Source organism: Nyctereutes procyonoides, unplaced genomic scaffold (assembly GCF_905146905.1).
Source record: "Nyctereutes procyonoides isolate TBG_1078 unplaced genomic scaffold, NYPRO_anot_genome, whole genome shotgun sequence".
In the NCBI taxonomy this organism is placed as follows: Eukaryota; Metazoa; Chordata; class Mammalia; order Carnivora; family Canidae; genus Nyctereutes; species Nyctereutes procyonoides.
The window spans coordinates 20,204,178-20,220,575 of NW_026575135.1; the positions used below are offsets into that span (position 1 = coordinate 20,204,178).

The following is a 16,398-nucleotide window of genomic DNA, read 5'->3' on the forward strand; positions in this document are numbered from 1 at the left end:
GACTTGGGGCTTAGGAGCCAAGGACCTGTCAGAAGTGTCAGAGCTATTACTTCACCTAAGCCTTCCACTTCCCAGTGCAGTTGAGCCCAAGACCTGTAAGTTGCCTGAGGTTGAAAGGAAGGCGACTTTACTTTTAAAGGTTTTATTTGCCCCATGGTGGGCACAGAGAGGACTTAAAAATAAAATCCTAAAAAAAAAAAAAAAACATATAAAGGTTTTATTTATTCATGAGAGACAGAGAGAGACAGAGACATGGGCAGAGGGAGACGCAGGCCAGGCTCCCCCCCGGGGGCGCCCCATGGGGGACTCGATCCCAGGACCCCGGGGATCGGGCCTGAGCCAGAGGCAGATGCTCACCCACGGAGCCACCCAGGGGCCCCAAGGAAGGACCCTTTAAAGCGATGCGTCCGTCCTGACGCACACAAGGCGTTCCTCCGTGGCCTGCCTATCGGTAGCTGACAAAAGGCCACTCTGAGCGTTTGATGAAACCCAACCCAAGGCTACGACGGGGAGCGAGGCGGGCACTCCCAGGTTTTCAGCGCGGGCCACCCGCAACGGCCGACGCCCCCCGGCACTCCCGCAGGGGCCCGCTGGAGGACCGTCGGCCGCCGGCAGCACGGCGAGGCCACCGGACGGCGCCGAGGGACCGCTGCTCCGGCCGACGCGCCCGCCCCGGCGCCTCCCGGCAGGTGTCGCCAGGGCCCCACACCTGCGCCGCCGCGGCCAGGCGCTCTCGCGCGGGGTCACCTGACTCTGCGGGTCCCGAGGGCCGGCGCGCCGGCGTCCGCCTCACGTGACCGGGCCCGGGCGGCGTCGAGCGCGTCACGCTACGCCCCGCGCCCGGGTCGGTCAAGGTCTGCGCCTGCGCGGCCGCTGCTCGCCGGCTCGCGGACCTGCGGGCTGGCGGTACGGGGCGCCCGCGGCGATGGGTGAGTGCGGCGGCTGGCGGCACGGGGTGTCCGCCCGGGCGGTGCGCGGGGGGCGTGGGGCGCGGAGGGGCGTGTGGAGAGGCCGCCCCGCCCCCCCCGCGCGCCCTCCCGGGCGGGGCCCTCGCCGCCGGCGCTGGAGGAGGCGGCGCTCCCGCCCAGGCTCGGCTCCGCGCCCTCGCGGCTCCCGCCGGGCTTCGCGGGCTTCGCGGGCTTCGCGGGGTTCGCGGGCTTCGCGGGTTCGCGGGCTTCGCGGGGCGGCTGCCGGAACGAGCCTTTCCGGCGAGGAGGCTGTGCGCTGCGGCGGGCGCGCCCCTGCGGGGAGGTGCCTCCGCGGCCCACGAGCCGCAGGGCGGGGAGGGCCGGGCTTTGCCTTCGCCCCGGGGCGGGCGGCGTTGGGCGGCGGAAGGGTCCCTGCCCCCTCCCTGCCCGCCCGGGCGCGGGGTTCTGGGCCCCCCGAGCCGGCTCACAGTCGGAGACGGCGGGGGCCTCGGGGTGTGCGCAGCCCCCGCCCCTCTCATCGCACTTGGGGGAAATGGACGCCCGGAGGGCGGTGAGTGCAGCCGCAGCCGGTCAAGGCATCTGCGGCGACACCATGTTGCATCGCGTTGTGGGAGAAACTCCGTGGAACGGGGCTGTCGGGGGGCGGGCGGTTTGCTCATTTTAAACCCCTGTACTGATTCGCGCCGAGCGCGGTTAGATCGAGCGTGTCGATGCCTCAGTTATATTTACCCTTTGGGCATGACCTTTACTCTGCAGGGTCAGCTCTGCACAGCTGGTCTTAATTCCCACCCTCTACTCTCTCTACCTGTAAGGAGTGAAACAGAAAGCCCTGTAGTGGCGGGGTTAGGGTAGTGAACTTGCCAGTTTGAGCCTCCTTCCACCCTTCCTCGGAAAGGATTCAGTGAAATCAAAAGGAACCAGAACCGGCCCGGTCCGCTCGTGGTTCCAGACCACAGGTTAGGCACTTCGGATCTGGAGTCCCCCTTAGTGCATCTAAAGAAAAAAAAAAAATCATAAGCGGCTACTCCCCTGAGTGGAGATCTCTGGTTTCTCCTTTGATAGATTAAAGAGTTGGATTGGAGAATTGGATTTTTAAAGTAGGGACATTGCTTTGAATATTGTAGCAAGGTAGTGTGACAACTTGGATTGGAACCCAGACTGATCTTGTTCTGGTTGCTGACTCAGACTTGCTGACCGGTGGGAGTTCGCATCCTTTGAGAATTACACTTGTTCCCCTCCCCACCCACCCCCCGTTTTTGCACAAAGACCTTTGTGCTAGGATCACATCTGGGCCTTGCTTATACGTGTGGGCTGTAAATTTCAGCGAGCGGTTAGACTTTACCCTGTAATTATGCCACAAAATTTTGACACTTGTAGTTGCTTGAAAGTCACTATTAACTGTACTTCTATTCAGATAGCTCGAGTGTTTTAGGGAGCAAACAGTATAAAATTATGGTAAATTAGTTTTACAGGAAGTTGCGAAGAATTACCCATGTTAAGGAATTTAAATACGGAGATCAGTTTAGTAAAAAAAATTTAGCTGTGTTCACAGTATAAACAGTATAAACTCTAAACTCCATTGCCACAGAATACTGTGCACACTGTCCTCGCTTCTGTTAACCAAATTAAAAATCTGCTTATACCCTCCTGGTGCATAGCATGAAACTAGAAGGAAAACTTCTTTTCACACAGGTATTGGTGGTTTCTTTGAAGACATCACAAGTCTCAGGAGATTAAAATTTAGAGGGAAAGTTTTAAATCTGTACTCTAGGAGGGTTTCGTTACCTTGTTTTTTCTATGCCCAGGCCTATTTTTTAAAATTTGAGGCTCTAAATGTAGTGATTTTTTAAAAAAAACATTTTATTTATTTATTTATTCATAGAGACACAGAGAGAGGCGCAGAGACACAGGCAGAGGGAGAAGCAGGCTCCATGCAGGGAGCCCGATGTGGGGCTCGATCCTAGGTCTCCAGGATCAGGCCCTGGGCCGCAGGCGACGCTAAACTGCTGCGCCACTGGGGCTGCCCTACAGTGATGTTTTTAAAATATCTTAAAGCAATTATATACAAGGGTCAGTAAACAGCTAACTTCTGCTAGCCACAGTTTTCTGTTTAATAAGTCTCCATCGTTACAAAGAACCATGACAAACTAGATGAATTAACTTTAATTTGCAAAATTTTGGAAACTAAATCATTCCAGTAAAAATTAAAAGTGAACATGAACAAAATTTGGTTGGTCGTGTGTACAAATAACTTAGTTTGTATCATCAAGGAGCAATAGATTGTTAAACAGTTTGCAGGTGGTGGCTTTAGAATTTAAAATGCATCATGTATTCAGTATGTAAACGAAATTTCTTACATTTGTAAATTGTCACAATATGGTATATAATCTGAGTATTCTTGCAGACTTTATTATTCTTTAGTCCTGAGATGCTGAAGAACACAGCATTACATCCATGTAAAGCATTTGTTTTTAAAATGCTCAGTTTTTAAGATGTTGGTTAATCTTAGATTGGCAAGTGTGTGTCAGCTAAAACAGTAAAAAGTGAGGATGTAGAAGACTAAGTGATTAATAATTATCAGATTCTACCCTAACTACTTTTTTTTTTTTTACCCTAACTACTTTTAAAGCATTTTTAGACTAGAAATGCCATGGGGGGGGGAGGGGTGCCATTGGTTTCCTTAACTGGTTAGGAGCACAAAATGTTAACAGGAGGAAGGTATGTTTTAAGCAACTTTAAAAAGCTGTGGGTGTGGGTTTTGTGTCCGTCCCCCCCCCCCCCCGTTCTCCCCAAGTCAGATAAATAAGATATGCATAAAAATGATGGAGGAAGAAGTGCTGTCCTACACAAGAAATGTATCCTGAATTAAAGGCAACAGCTGTTGAAACAGGAATTAGCATAATAAAGTAAGCAACAGGTTAACAGTTTTAAAAATTGAGTTTTCAGGGTGCCTGGCTGACTCAGTAAGTGGTGTGCTACTCTTAATCTTGGGGTTGTGGGTTTGACCTCATGTTGGGTGTAGAGATTGCTGAAAAAAAAATCTTAAAAAAAATGGAGTCATCAAATGCTGCATGGCACAATCTATACTATAGAAATTACTGAAGTACTGTTGCCTAGGATGGAGGAAGTCTGTATGGCTTTTAGCAAGAATGCTTTTCCAGAAAAGCAAATCAAAAGAACGCAGTCAGCAAATTAAGGAGGCTATAGCTAGATATCAGAACTACGGCTTCTCATATCTGTGCTACAAGATCCTGTTTATCCAGAATGAACTAAAATTTCAGGACAAAACAGGGAATTTTAGAGAACATTTCTTTATCCATTTTAAGTTCTTTGCTTCTTTCTCCCCCACCGCCGCACCTGCATTTCAGCATGATCTAGCAGAAAGATGGCTACCATTGGTTACTTTATTTTTCTTTCTGTGGCAAGACTGTCATGGAGCCTGGATATTTCAGGTTTGTATGTATCTCTTACATTGTTCTGTTGTGGTCAAAAACTTAGTAATGGACTTGGTGTACTCAGCTTACTGCTGCTGCTTTATTCTCCCACTAATAAGGGTCAGCTTCAGGGTGAATTAATCATCAAATCTTTTGAGATTGGACGGCCAAATATTAGGATCCACCCTTGTATGATCCTTCTGTGGGCCACTAGGAAGATGCTCTTCTCCAAGCATAAACAAAGGATATGATAAGACACACAAAGCCAAAGCAGGGTTGGATTCTGGAGTTGGGCACAGTCAAATTCAAAATCAATGCCACTATGTTGAAGAAACAGGAAATGATGCAAATGATGAGGCATCCATCAATTAGACCAAAATTCTCCACAGAATATCTTAAAGAGTAATATTACAAAGTTTTGCTCAAGGGCGCCTGGGTGGCTCAGTCAGTTAAATATCTGCCTTTGGCTCAGATCATGATCTCAGGGTCCTGAGGTCAAGCCCCATGTTAGGCTCTCTGCTCAGTGGGGAGTCTGCTTCTCTCTTTCCCTCTCTGCTCTCCACCCCCCTCAAATCTTTAAAAATAAAAAAAAGTTTTGTTCAAAGGAAAATGCATCTCCTGGAACACTCAAATTATGAAACGAAGAATAAATAAAAATAAGCATCTGACTGAAGAAATTAGAATACATTAAACCTAGACAAAACAAAAGAGATAAAGAGGAAAAACAGCTTTAAAAACTAAAAAATACTAAAATAGGTAATTTTGATAAGGTTTAAATTGTTGACCAGCATAAGGAGGAAAAAGTGACAGATTGTTTTTATAAAGCCAATGGAACATTGACACTTGATCTTGGCATGAAGATGGTACTAAAATTGGAAATTTGATATGTTCTAGTTATGTGAAATTTTAAAATAAAATACTAGCAAATGGTATCCAGTGATACATTAAAAAAAAATTTCACCATGGCCAAGGAGGATTCATACCATTTTATAAGGGCAAGGAATTAATAAGAAATAATGGTAATGTATAGACAAATACATTAGAGAAGAAGAATAAAAATCATCCTTGTTGACTACTTCTAGTGCTCAACTATGCTCTTGGATGCTTTATGTGTAGTGACTCAAGTAAGTGAGCCAACCTATGAGGTAGGTAACATCCTTACTTTATAAACAAGGAAATTAAGCCATGGAGCCATTAAGGAACTTAGTGAAGCTCACACATTGATATGTGGCAGAGCCAGGATTTGAACCAAGGCTGTTAGCTACAACTCACAAATGTTGCACTAGTTATGTCTCCAGTATTCATACGATCATCTCAGTAGCTCCCTAAAAGCATTTGACCAAAATTTCTGATTTGGTAGTGGTGGGAAGGCTTGAAAGTGGTTAAATTTCAATAAAACAGGAATAAATGTGTATTCCCTTCCACATTTAAAGACTAAGCCCTTATTGGTTGATTATTAGTACTAGAAAAATGGAATCCAGTTTTAATGGGAAACAATTCCCAGTTTTAATGGGAAACAAAGAGGCTTACATTAAAAAGATCCACTAGGGATCCTTGGGTGGCTCAACGGTTTAGCGCCTGCCTTTGGCCCAGGGCATGATCCTGGAGTCCCGAGATCGAGTCCCACATCAGGCTCCCTGCATGGAGCCTGCTTCTCCCTCTGCCTATGTTTCTGCCTCTCTCTTTCTCTGTGTCTCTCATGAATAAATAAAATCTTTAAATAAAAATAAAAATATACACTAAGGATGAATGCAGAATGAAGTTTTGGGGTTTTTATTTTTATTTATTTTTTAAAGATTTTATTTACTCATTCATGAGAGACAGAGGGAGAAGCAGGCTCCCTGAAGGGACCTGATATGGGACTTGGTCCAAGGACCCTGGGATCATGACCTGAGCCAAAGGCAGACGTTAAACTGTTGAGCCACCCAGGCGTCCCCAGTTTTGGGGTTTTTAATGTAATTTATCTGATGAAATTATGTGATAGCTCTAGAAAAATATGTTTTGCTTCGTATTTGCAGCATAGTCCTAAAGGTGCGTAGGAATAGATGCTGAACCGGGAAGGTTATTTGAGTGGGTACAGATTTTATTGGGGCCAGTTGATCAGTAAACATTTTTGTGTCATGGTAATCTGTTTCCCTGTATAAACTTGAAACTACTAGGACTTGGATTATAAATACTTTATGACAACTTCTGTTTCTCACACCAAAAGCCAGTGTCATGCCTAACAGTAATTCCTAGCAAAGTTCCCATAAATATCAAGAAAAATATAAGAGTATCCACTATTAGTATAATTTAATTTTGTTCAGGAAGTATTTGCCAATCTAATAAGCCAGAAGAAAGATACATATTATAGAGAAGTCAAAATTTTTTGTGGTATTTTATAGTGGAAGCTGAAGCAAATCCAGTCCAAAAAATTGGGAAAATAGCAAAAGAGGATATGGTAAGTTGGCTGGTTCTAACCTTAATACGTAGGAATTGGTAGTTGTTTTCCATAGATGAAAACCAGTTCAAAAATTAATTGGAAGGGAACAGCCCATTTGTGAGAGCAACTAAAAAGGTAAAATACTAGACATAAGAAATATTCAAGAGGGCACCTGGGTGGCTCAGTCAGTTAAGCATCTGCCTTTGGCTCCAGTCATGATCCCGGGGTGCTGGGGTTGAGTCCTGTGTTGAGCTCCCTACTCAGCGAGGAGCCTGCTTCTCCCTCTCCTCCCCACTCCTGTTCTCTCTCACCATCTCTGTCACTATCTCTCTCAAATAAATAAAATAAAAAAAAATCATTAAAAAAAAATTCACAATCTAGGGGCATCTGAGTGGCTAAGTTGGCTAAGCCAACTTGATTTTGGCTCAGGTCATGATTTTAGGGTCCTAGGATCCAGCCCCGCATTGAGCTCCTTGCTCAGAAGGGAGTCTGCTTCTCTTCTCCCTCTCCCCCTGTTCCTCTTGTTCGTGCTGCATTAGTGAACATGCGCTCTCTCTCTCTCTCTCTCTCTCTCTCTCTCTCTCAGATCTTTAAAGAATAAAAGAAATATTCAAGATCTCTATGAAAATTTTTATAAATGCTACTAAAGTTTGTAAAAAGACACAAAAAAAGAAGACCTCATATTCCTGTAAAGGACAGTTTAATTTTGGAAGAGTGACAGGTCTTTAAATTTATCTATGAAGTTGCTTTCTCTGTAAGATGTCAACAAGATTTTTGGGAGGAATATAACAAAGATACACTAAAGTTTACCAGGAAAAGTGTGAAAGCCAGGAAAACCGCTAATTCTGAAAAGAGTAAGAGCAGCAGAAGAAATCCCCATACTAGAAGTAGAAGAAGAGCACTAGAGCACTAGAAGAAGAGCACTTCTCTAGCACAGGTTGGTGCTAGAGAAGTGCTGGGCTACTCGCAGAGCAAGTGCAGACATATGCACACATGTTCATGGGCACTGATCACTTCCATAGGCAATCTCTTCTCTTTGCCTCCTTACGCTGAAATTCCAGAGATTACAGTATGGTTCATAAGTGAAACTATGAAAGTTATAGAGTGAAGCATGGAATTGATTACTTGTTCATAATATTAGAGTGATGAAGGTCTTCTGAGGATGTTGTAAAGCCTAGAGACAAAGAGCATAGATTTATTTATTTATTTTTAAAGATTTTGTTTATTCATGAGAGACACACAGAAAGAGAGAGGCAGAGACACAGGCAGAGGGAGAAGCAGGCTCCATGCAGGGAGCCCGACGTGGGACTCGATCCCGGGGCCCCAGGATCAGGCCCTGGGCTGAAGGTGGCGCTAAACTGCTGAGCCACCAGGGCTGCCCCAAGATCATAGATTTAATATCAAAATTAAGAATTTCAGTATCACAAAAATAATAAAGTAGGGAAAATATTTGCCACAATTTGATTAATAGAACTAGGAATAATTTTCTTCATATATGAAGATTTTACAAACCAGAAAAGTTTTTTTCTACCTATTAGAAATGTAGGTATGAAATTTTCACATTAGAAATGTGAAATTTAGTAAAAAACTCATATGGTCAAAATGAAAAGTGCTGTAGTTTAATCGAAAATTTTAAATGACAAAGATTTTTTACACATCAGAGGGTTAGAAATTACAGTTTAATACCTGGTGCTGGAAATGGGGAACTGGTATTGACTGGCATACATGTAATGGAAGTATAAATCATCCTATTTTCTGGGGGCAATTTGGAGTAGCTATCAAAACATTATCACTCTGAGCCAGTAATGCCATTCTAAAGATTTATCCTACAAATAAACTTGCAAGAGTTCACCCAGGTAAGGTGTAGGTACAAGGTTGCCCAATGCAGCATTCTTTAAAAGAAATAAGGGGAAAAAACCAACTTAAAAACGGACCAAAATAGGAGACAGAATAAATTATATATAATACATCTAATTATTAGAATGTTATATATACAATCATTCAAAATACGGGGATATCTCCATGCTCTTACTAGAAAATCTTATTGTGAAATGTGGGTATCACTAGCAGTGAGCTGATTGGTAAAGAGGCTTTTCCACTAGTCAGGCTGGATGCAGCCCTGAGCCAGGGCAGTGAGCTTAAAGGGGGGAGATGCTTGTATATGTAACTGATTTATAACAACTTTATTTTCTCTTTAAAAAAAAAAAATCTTTTCATAATGTTTAATGTGTAAATTTTTTTCCTAAAACAGTAATATATTTCTTTTGTGCATTTTCATTTAAAGGACTCATTTGTTTTTTTGGATCTGTAAGCAGCCCAACTCCAAGGAATCTGGCATCTCTGAGTCAAGCATAAGTCATTATTTAACAGTTTTAATACCTGCTAAAATTAGAAATAATTCCTGTCCCTGAGCCAGGCCTTTGATTATTTACACTGCAGAGGAACAATTTTTACTGCCCCTTTAAACCGATTCACACTAGCGCTGAGGAGCATTCAGATTTAAGTCGCTGCCTTCAGCACTCTGCCAAAGGGGAGAGCATATTCTTCATGAACAAAGTGTTCTGGTGCACAGAGGTGGTGTGGCTCTCCTGCTTCTGGGGATGGATGCTGTAAGTAGGGGACTTGGTACCCAGGAAAGTTTCCTGACCCCTTTCAGGACCTTCCTTCGGGCAGAGTTTGGGCCTGCAGTGGTTTCCAGTACAGTTTTTCTCAGCTGAGGAGTTTAGGTTTTCTAATAGAAACATGGAGCAAGCCAACTGGAACTCCAAAACAAAGAGACTTTAGGCCAAAGTGTTCAGTGTTTCATTTTCTTCTTAGTCTATCTTGTGGGAAGAGGACGCACAGACCCTGGTGTGACACACTTAATGAAAATAGCTTGTTTCCATTTGCTTCACATGAGAAAGGAAAAATATAGTGCGCAGTAGGGTCAGCAGGTCTTGGGATCTTCCTGAGGGTCTCTCCTAAAGCTGGTCCAAGGCTGCTTCCCCATCCTCCTCTGCCCACTCACCATTTTTCCACCCACATTATGCTCCAGCAGAACGTATTTGAAAAGTTCCTCAAGAACACGACACTGCAGCTCCTTTGACACAAGACCTACACCTTCATCTGTGCCGCCACCTTCAGCTGAGTGTGCTTTACCCTGTTTGCCCACTGTCCTGTCTCTAGATAGCTTGTTAATGTGGGGCCTTTATACACCTTGTGCGTATATTTCCCTGCTTTCATTTATCACACTGTAGTCTTAATTATTTGCATGTCTTATCTCTCCCCAGGCCAGGGTTCTTGTTTATCTCTAATCTCAGATACACAGGGCAGTGCCTTTGAATAGTTGGGTGAATTTAATTTTCTTAGTATGCTAAGAGACCAGTGTAAGAGCAGCAGAAGAAATCCCCAACAAAAATAAATGAAAATCTTGACAGTGTTATCCTGTAAGTCTGAATGAAACTGGAAAAACTTTTTTTTCTTAAGATTTTATTTAGTTTCTTGAGAGAGGAGAGAGCATGAGTAGGGCGTAGGGGTAGAGGGAGAAGCAGACTCCCCGCTGAGCAGGGAGCTTGACATGGGGCTTGATCCTAGGACCCGGACATCAGGACCAGAGCCAAAGACAGATGCTTAACCGACTGAGCCACCCAGGCACTCCAGAAAAAGCATTTTTTATTACAAACTTAAGGAGGAAGGACACCACTGGGAAGGCTGATGTTTGTTGACTGGACCCTGACTGCCTTGCTCCCTGTGGAACCCCTCCCCTCCCCTCATTGGTGTTAAGACTCTTTAGCTGACTTTCACTTTGGTTGTGCAGGGTAGATGGCATCTGCCTTGGTTCTAAGTGTGGAAGCTGAGCCTCAGAGAGGTACAGCAAACTGTCTTAATTGGTCTGTCAGTGTCGCCCTTTTGTCATCGTCATTAGACCTTCATTATCTTCATCTCCTGTTAACTTAAAAAATACAGAAAAGGAAAAGAGCATTATTATGAAATTGAGAAAATATGACCTGCCGTTTTTTTTACATAAAAATATAGCATTGTCACTTGTCAGTAAAAAGTAATCTTTTTATACCATTTACTGATCAAAAGATTCAACTGCTACCTAAAATTTCATTAACATTTTTAAAAATTCAAACTACTGAACCTAAAATACTCTTATTTTTATTTTTTTAAAGATTTATTTATTTATTTATGATAGAGGCAGAGACACAGGAGGAGGGAGAAGCAGGCTCCACGCAGGGAGCCCGACTTGGGACTCCATCCCAGCTCTCCAGGATCACACCCTGGGCTGAAGGTGGTGTTAAACCACTGAGCTACCCAGGCTGCTGGGCTTCACATCTTCAGCAGTCTGATATACAGCCACTCTGTTCAGGGCAGCCTCCCAGAGTCACTGCCATCCTTTGGTATGATAGCAGGAACATGCACTCTGCAGTCAGACACACCATGCCAGTTCCACCAGTTGACTTTCTGTACCTTGAACAAAGAGTATTGGTTTTTTCATTGGTAAAACTGGGAAAATAATGTTTATTTGATGCAGTTGTTTTGAGAATTAAATGTATGAAAATACAGTATAGTACATACTTGCAGGCCTTCCATGACCTTATTCCAGCTTCTACCTCCCAAAATGCATGCTTAGAGTCCCTTATCCACAGCACATATTTATCATACAAAGTATTTACATTGTGGTATATTTGTTTACCTTGGCAGTCTCCTATAAATTGTGAGTTCCCTTCTTTTGAATCTCTAGCATTTGGCAGAGGGCCTAGTCCAGAGTAGACACTAAGTGTTAGTGAACAATGAATGAATGTATGTTTTGCTGTTTTAAGTTCTCAGCAGAGGACTTTAAGTCTTTTTGTGGAAGGATAATTATATATACTGTCTTGTATAGTACGTATGAACTAGTCCTGTAGTCTCAAATTTTTTGGTCTCAGGATTCCCGCCCCCCCTTTTTTAAAAGATTTTATTTATTCATGAGAGACAGAGAGACCAAGACACAGGCAGAGAGAGAAGCAGGCTTCATGCAGGGAGCTTGATGTGGGACTCGATCCTGGGACTCCGGGATCACACCCTGAGCCAAAGGCAGACGCTCAACCGCTGAGCCAGCCACGCGTCCCTCAGGACCCCTTTACACTTAAAAATTATTGTGACCCTAAAGAGCCTTTATTTAGGTGGATTAGTGTTTATGGTCTTAGAAATCAAAGTTTTAAAATTAATTCACTTTATTTTAAAGATAAATTGCAAGAGTAGGAGGAAGGAAGAGAGGCAGCAAGGGGAGGGAGAGGGACAAGCAGGTTCCACCCTGAACACAGAGCTGGATGCAGGGTCTGATTCTACAACTCTGAGATCATGACCCAATCCAAAAATCAAGAGTTGGTCGCTCAACCCACTCAACTGACTGAGCCACCAGGCGCCCCTGATTCACTTTAAAATAACACATTAACATAGACAACACATTTTCATGAAAAATAACTTTTCCAAAAAATTAATGAGAAAAGTATGTTTTCCAGTTTTGCAGGTCTGTGTAATGTCTGGCATAAAAGGTAGGTGGAGCCTCCTATCTGCTTCTGCATTGTGTCTGTGATGAGAAGTTGTTATGGTTAAAGTACATAGAGAAAATCCAGCTTCACACAAATATGTGGCTGGAAAAGGAAGGACTTCCTGGACCCCTACAAGGGTGTCAGGGACCCCCAGGAGCCCTCTGAAAATACTGAAAAAACTGCTGTGATCTTAAAAGGGAAAATGTGATAGTGTCCAGAAATTAAAGGGTTAAGGAAGGAAAAATTCCACTTGTTTAGCCCTGTATATAATGGCTTAACTGTTGTCATTTTGTCATTCGTAGGTTAAAAATATCCTTCATGAAGAAGAAAGATCGTAAGCAACATGGTGGATTCAGAAGCTCATGAAAAGAGACCGCCCATCCTAACATCTTCAAAACAAGATCTGTCACCTCACATTGCAAATGTTGGTGAAATGAAGCATTACTTGTGTGGCTGCTGTGCAGCTTTCAACAACGTAGCAATCACATTTCCCATTCAGAAGGTGCTCTTTAGGCAGCAGCTGTATGGAATCAAAACCCGGGATGCAGTGCTTCAGTTGAGGAGGGATGGCTTTCGAAACTTGTACCGCGGAATCCTTCCCCCACTGATGCAGAAGACAACTACACTGGCACTTATGTTTGGTCTGTACGAGGACTTATCTTGCCTTCTCCGAAAGCATATCAGTACCCCTGAGTTTGCAACCCGTAGTGTGGCAGCAGTACTTGCAGGCACAACAGAAGCGATTTTCACTCCATTGGAAAGAGTTCAGACATTGCTTCAAGACCATAAGCATCATGACAAATTTACAAACACTTACCAGGCTTTCAAGGCACTCAAATGCCATGGAATTAGAGAGTATTATCGAGGCTTGGTACCTGTTCTTTTCCGCAATGGATTCAGCAATGTCCTATTCTTTGGCCTTCGAGGTCCCATTAAGGAGCATTTGCCTACCGCCAAAACTCACAGCGCCCATTTGGTCAATGATTTTATCTGTGGAGGTCTGTTGGGTGCCATGTTGGGAATCTTGTTTTTCCCAGTTAATGTTGTGAAAACTCGCATGCAGTCTCAGATTGGTGGGGAATTTCAGTCTTTTCCCAAGGTTTTCCAGAAAATCTGGCTAGAGCGGGACAGGAAGCTGACAAATCTTTTCAGAGGTGCTCATCTGAATTACCATCGATCCCTCATCTCTTGGGGCATAATCAATGCAACTTATGAGTTCTTGTTAAAGATTATATGAGAGAAACTATCAGTTAAGTGCCATTTATTAACTGAATAGATCTAAGAAGAATGTGGTTTGGCATTGTTCCTAATTGGCCAAATATAAGTTGGTGTCATTAGTTCAGAGCACAGTGAATTATGGGCAAAGCTATTTTCTTGAAGCACCAACAAATTCAGAATAAAAGGTTCTAATAGGAAAATATAAGGGGTTTTTGGTTTTGTTTTTTATCATTATCTGAGAACTTTGGGCTAATTGCCTGGTTAATAGCTGTCTATCTGACTGCTTTTGACAAGGAAAACTAGTAGCCAAGGTATGATTCTTTTTTCCAAAAGTCTTTAAATCTGTATTGAAATGTCAATGGCCATGACCAGCCAGAGAAAAGGCTCCTAGAGAGAGCCCTGTGAATTCTCAGGCTTCCTTCTCTTACTCCATTTCTTGCTTCTCTGCTCTTAGGAGGAGTTGCAAAGGGTAGTCTTCGTTAAACATAAGCATATACTTGTAGGACAAAGGACAGAGGAAAACAGCTTATTAGATGTAGGCTTTTTATGATAAATTGCTTATATTAGTTTTGAAACTAAGTACCTATTGGGATAGTCCTTATAGACTATTCAGACGTGGTGTGGCCGACCCAAGCAGCTAGTCAAAGCTCCCATTTTGCTAGGTTGGAGAGTTTTGTGTTTAGTTCTGAATATGACCTTAACCCCTCCCAGATGTCCTAATGTTAATTTCACTTATTTCATTGCCAAAACATGTGGAGGCCTAGATTTCCTTACTGGTGTTTCCTCCTGTGAAGAAATTTTATATTAATTGCAAACTCTTGTTAAATCCGTTTCTTTGATTAATTGTTGCCAACTTAAGAGCTTTGGGAGTTTGGGGAGTGTTTTTTCTTTGAGTCATAGTTTGCCATATTGAAGTATCTCTTAAAGCCCTCCTTTAAAAAAAGAAAAAAGAAAAACACTTCCATAAAATTGTATTTTGGAAGTCTATTAATGGGATTCTAGATTTCTCTCCCCTGGTTTTTAAACATTACAGAAGGGAAAAACCTCAAGATAGCTTTCATCCCAGAGTGTTAGCTTTTTTATTTGACTCTTGGAAATAGAGACTTCCATTAGGATTTTTACATTTTGGAAACCCAGTTTTAACTATTTTATCATTAAAACCGTAAGACAGTGTGAGATGATAAGATCTAAATAAAGATATTTAAAGGATTAATTTTAAATGCTGCTATTCATAATAGCTGGGTAGCATACTCATCCCTTACATGACAGAGAAAAACTTACTTGTCAAAGGAATTAGATTTTAAAATATTTTTTCCAGATGAAGCAAAATGCCTCTACCAATTGATTAATAAAACATGGAACATCCTAGAAAAGTAATTTATCAACCTTTTAAAAATCCACATCTGTAAATAAGTAGTTAAGATTGCTTGCCAGCATCTGACATGGCAGTTAGATTTCTTACTATTAGTTTTTCATCATTCTGGGTAATTGCATATGAATATGTGCATACACTGACCAAAATAAAATCAGGGTCTCAGTTGGTAGTTTACTCCATTTCTGGGCAGATAGTCCCAAAAGAGATGTTTACCTCTAAATGCAGTATGGCTGGTCGAAAAAGCATCCTTCCAACATAAAGGATTGAGAAGCATTATCAAGCACTTGCCAGGCAGTAATGAGCCTCAATAGCTTTACAACAGTCCCTCAAAATGTGTTGGAAATGGCAGTTTTCTTTGGAAACCAAGATACAGAGGTGAGGATTTCAGAAAAGGATTTGACACCAAATAAACGTGAGTAGCATCCTTTGGCTTACTGAATTGAGCCTGGCTTTGAATCGGGAGATGAAGGCACCTGGTCTGAGCATCAGTGGTGTGTCTTGGTGATGCTCAGTGGGTGGCAGGTGAGTTAGGGGATGGGCTTCCTTTTGTCTATACACTCCTGTGAGGTGACAGATTCTGAAGTTCTAAAGCACTTTGTGAAATACAGATGAAGTGAGAATTTGAAAGGGGATACTTTGGTTTCTGCAATCTCAAACTTGTGGCGTTTAAAAACATTTTGAAGATCGATTTTAACTCCTAATATATTTGGATTTCTTTGTCACTTTTTACAGCTTTTGAAGACCAAACTGTAAATACATTACCAGGGATGGGTTTGTCTTGTCCTATAGACTTCTTAAATTTGACAAAAAATAAACTTGCTTGTGGTAGCCAACAGCTTTGTCTGAACCTTAAAAGAAGTCAAAATGTGTTATTAATAAGAGATTCTAACTACTTGTTTTTACTTTCAGTGTGAACTAGTAATTTTGAAAAGGCAAACCTGATCGAATAACTTTATTTGAAGAGCTTTAAAAGTGGCCTTTCTGTTACATATGTGGCACAGACAGTTTATGAGCACAGGCACCCTGGTCCTGCCTCCCATACTTCATCTCTGATGCCACCAGAGATGTTATGGATTCTATATTTAGAACGCTTGGGGTAGTATGAGCCCTCCGGACTGCATCACAGAGCAAACACAACCTCTCTATGGTGGCAGATTTGTGTCTTTGTTTCATTTGTGGTTGGAGACAGTTGATGTTTTTGTCTCAATACTCACCGTACCTTATGGTTGGTTATGTAATCACTTGCTATATATTGTAAACTGTGCAATAAAACAGAATTGTGTATCTAGAGTCCTCTTTGGAGACCTGAAATTTCCTAGCTCGATTACAGTGGTAATACTCCGTTCTCATGCTGTGCAAACATATAAGGGAATCGGCGGCAGAGAGGATGTGTTTGGAATGGGACTGGGAATGCTTCTGGGTCAGCTTACTGCACTGTGGGAAATGGCAGGTCATTGTGGATGAAGTTCTGTAGGGAGACAAGAGCGGTCAAAGTGAAGGCAAG

The 16,398-nt window shown here is 42.7% G+C and overlaps 1 protein-coding gene and 1 non-coding gene across 5 annotated transcripts; one reads left to right on the forward strand and one right to left on the reverse strand.

The window, feature by feature from the left end:
• The first annotated feature begins 840 nt into the window (after window positions 1–840).
• On the forward strand, window positions 841–16,184 carry SLC25A51 (solute carrier family 25 member 51). 4 transcript variants are annotated; one of them, XM_055302717.1, is made up of 3 exons: window positions 847–929; window positions 4,298–4,381; window positions 12,604–16,184. In XM_055302717.1, the coding sequence occupies exon 3, from the start codon at window positions 12,645–12,647 to the stop codon at window positions 13,536–13,538; it is 894 nt and encodes a 297-aa protein (XP_055158692.1). In that variant the 5' UTR covers window positions 847–929; window positions 4,298–4,381; window positions 12,604–12,644; the 3' UTR covers window positions 13,539–16,184. The 4 variants fall into 4 exon arrangements, with proteins under 4 accessions (XP_055158696.1, XP_055158692.1, XP_055158694.1 ...); XM_055302719.1 differs by lacking the exon at window positions 847–929 and adding an exon at window positions 1,330–1,479; XM_055302721.1 differs by lacking the exon at window positions 4,298–4,381 and having other exon boundaries at window positions 841–929.
• On the reverse strand, window positions 2,625–2,671 carry LOC129495306 (small nucleolar RNA SNORD42). Its single transcript, XR_008661477.1, has one exon. It is a non-coding gene; the product is annotated as a small nucleolar RNA SNORD42 (small nucleolar RNA).
• Window positions 16,185–16,398: the final 214 nt, after the last annotated feature.

Excerpts from the sequence above, each read along its gene's own strand:
- SLC25A51 (XM_055302721.1), top strand. The coding sequence starts at position 12,645 with ATGGTGGATTCAGAAGCTCATGAAAAGAGACCGCCCATCCTAACATCT.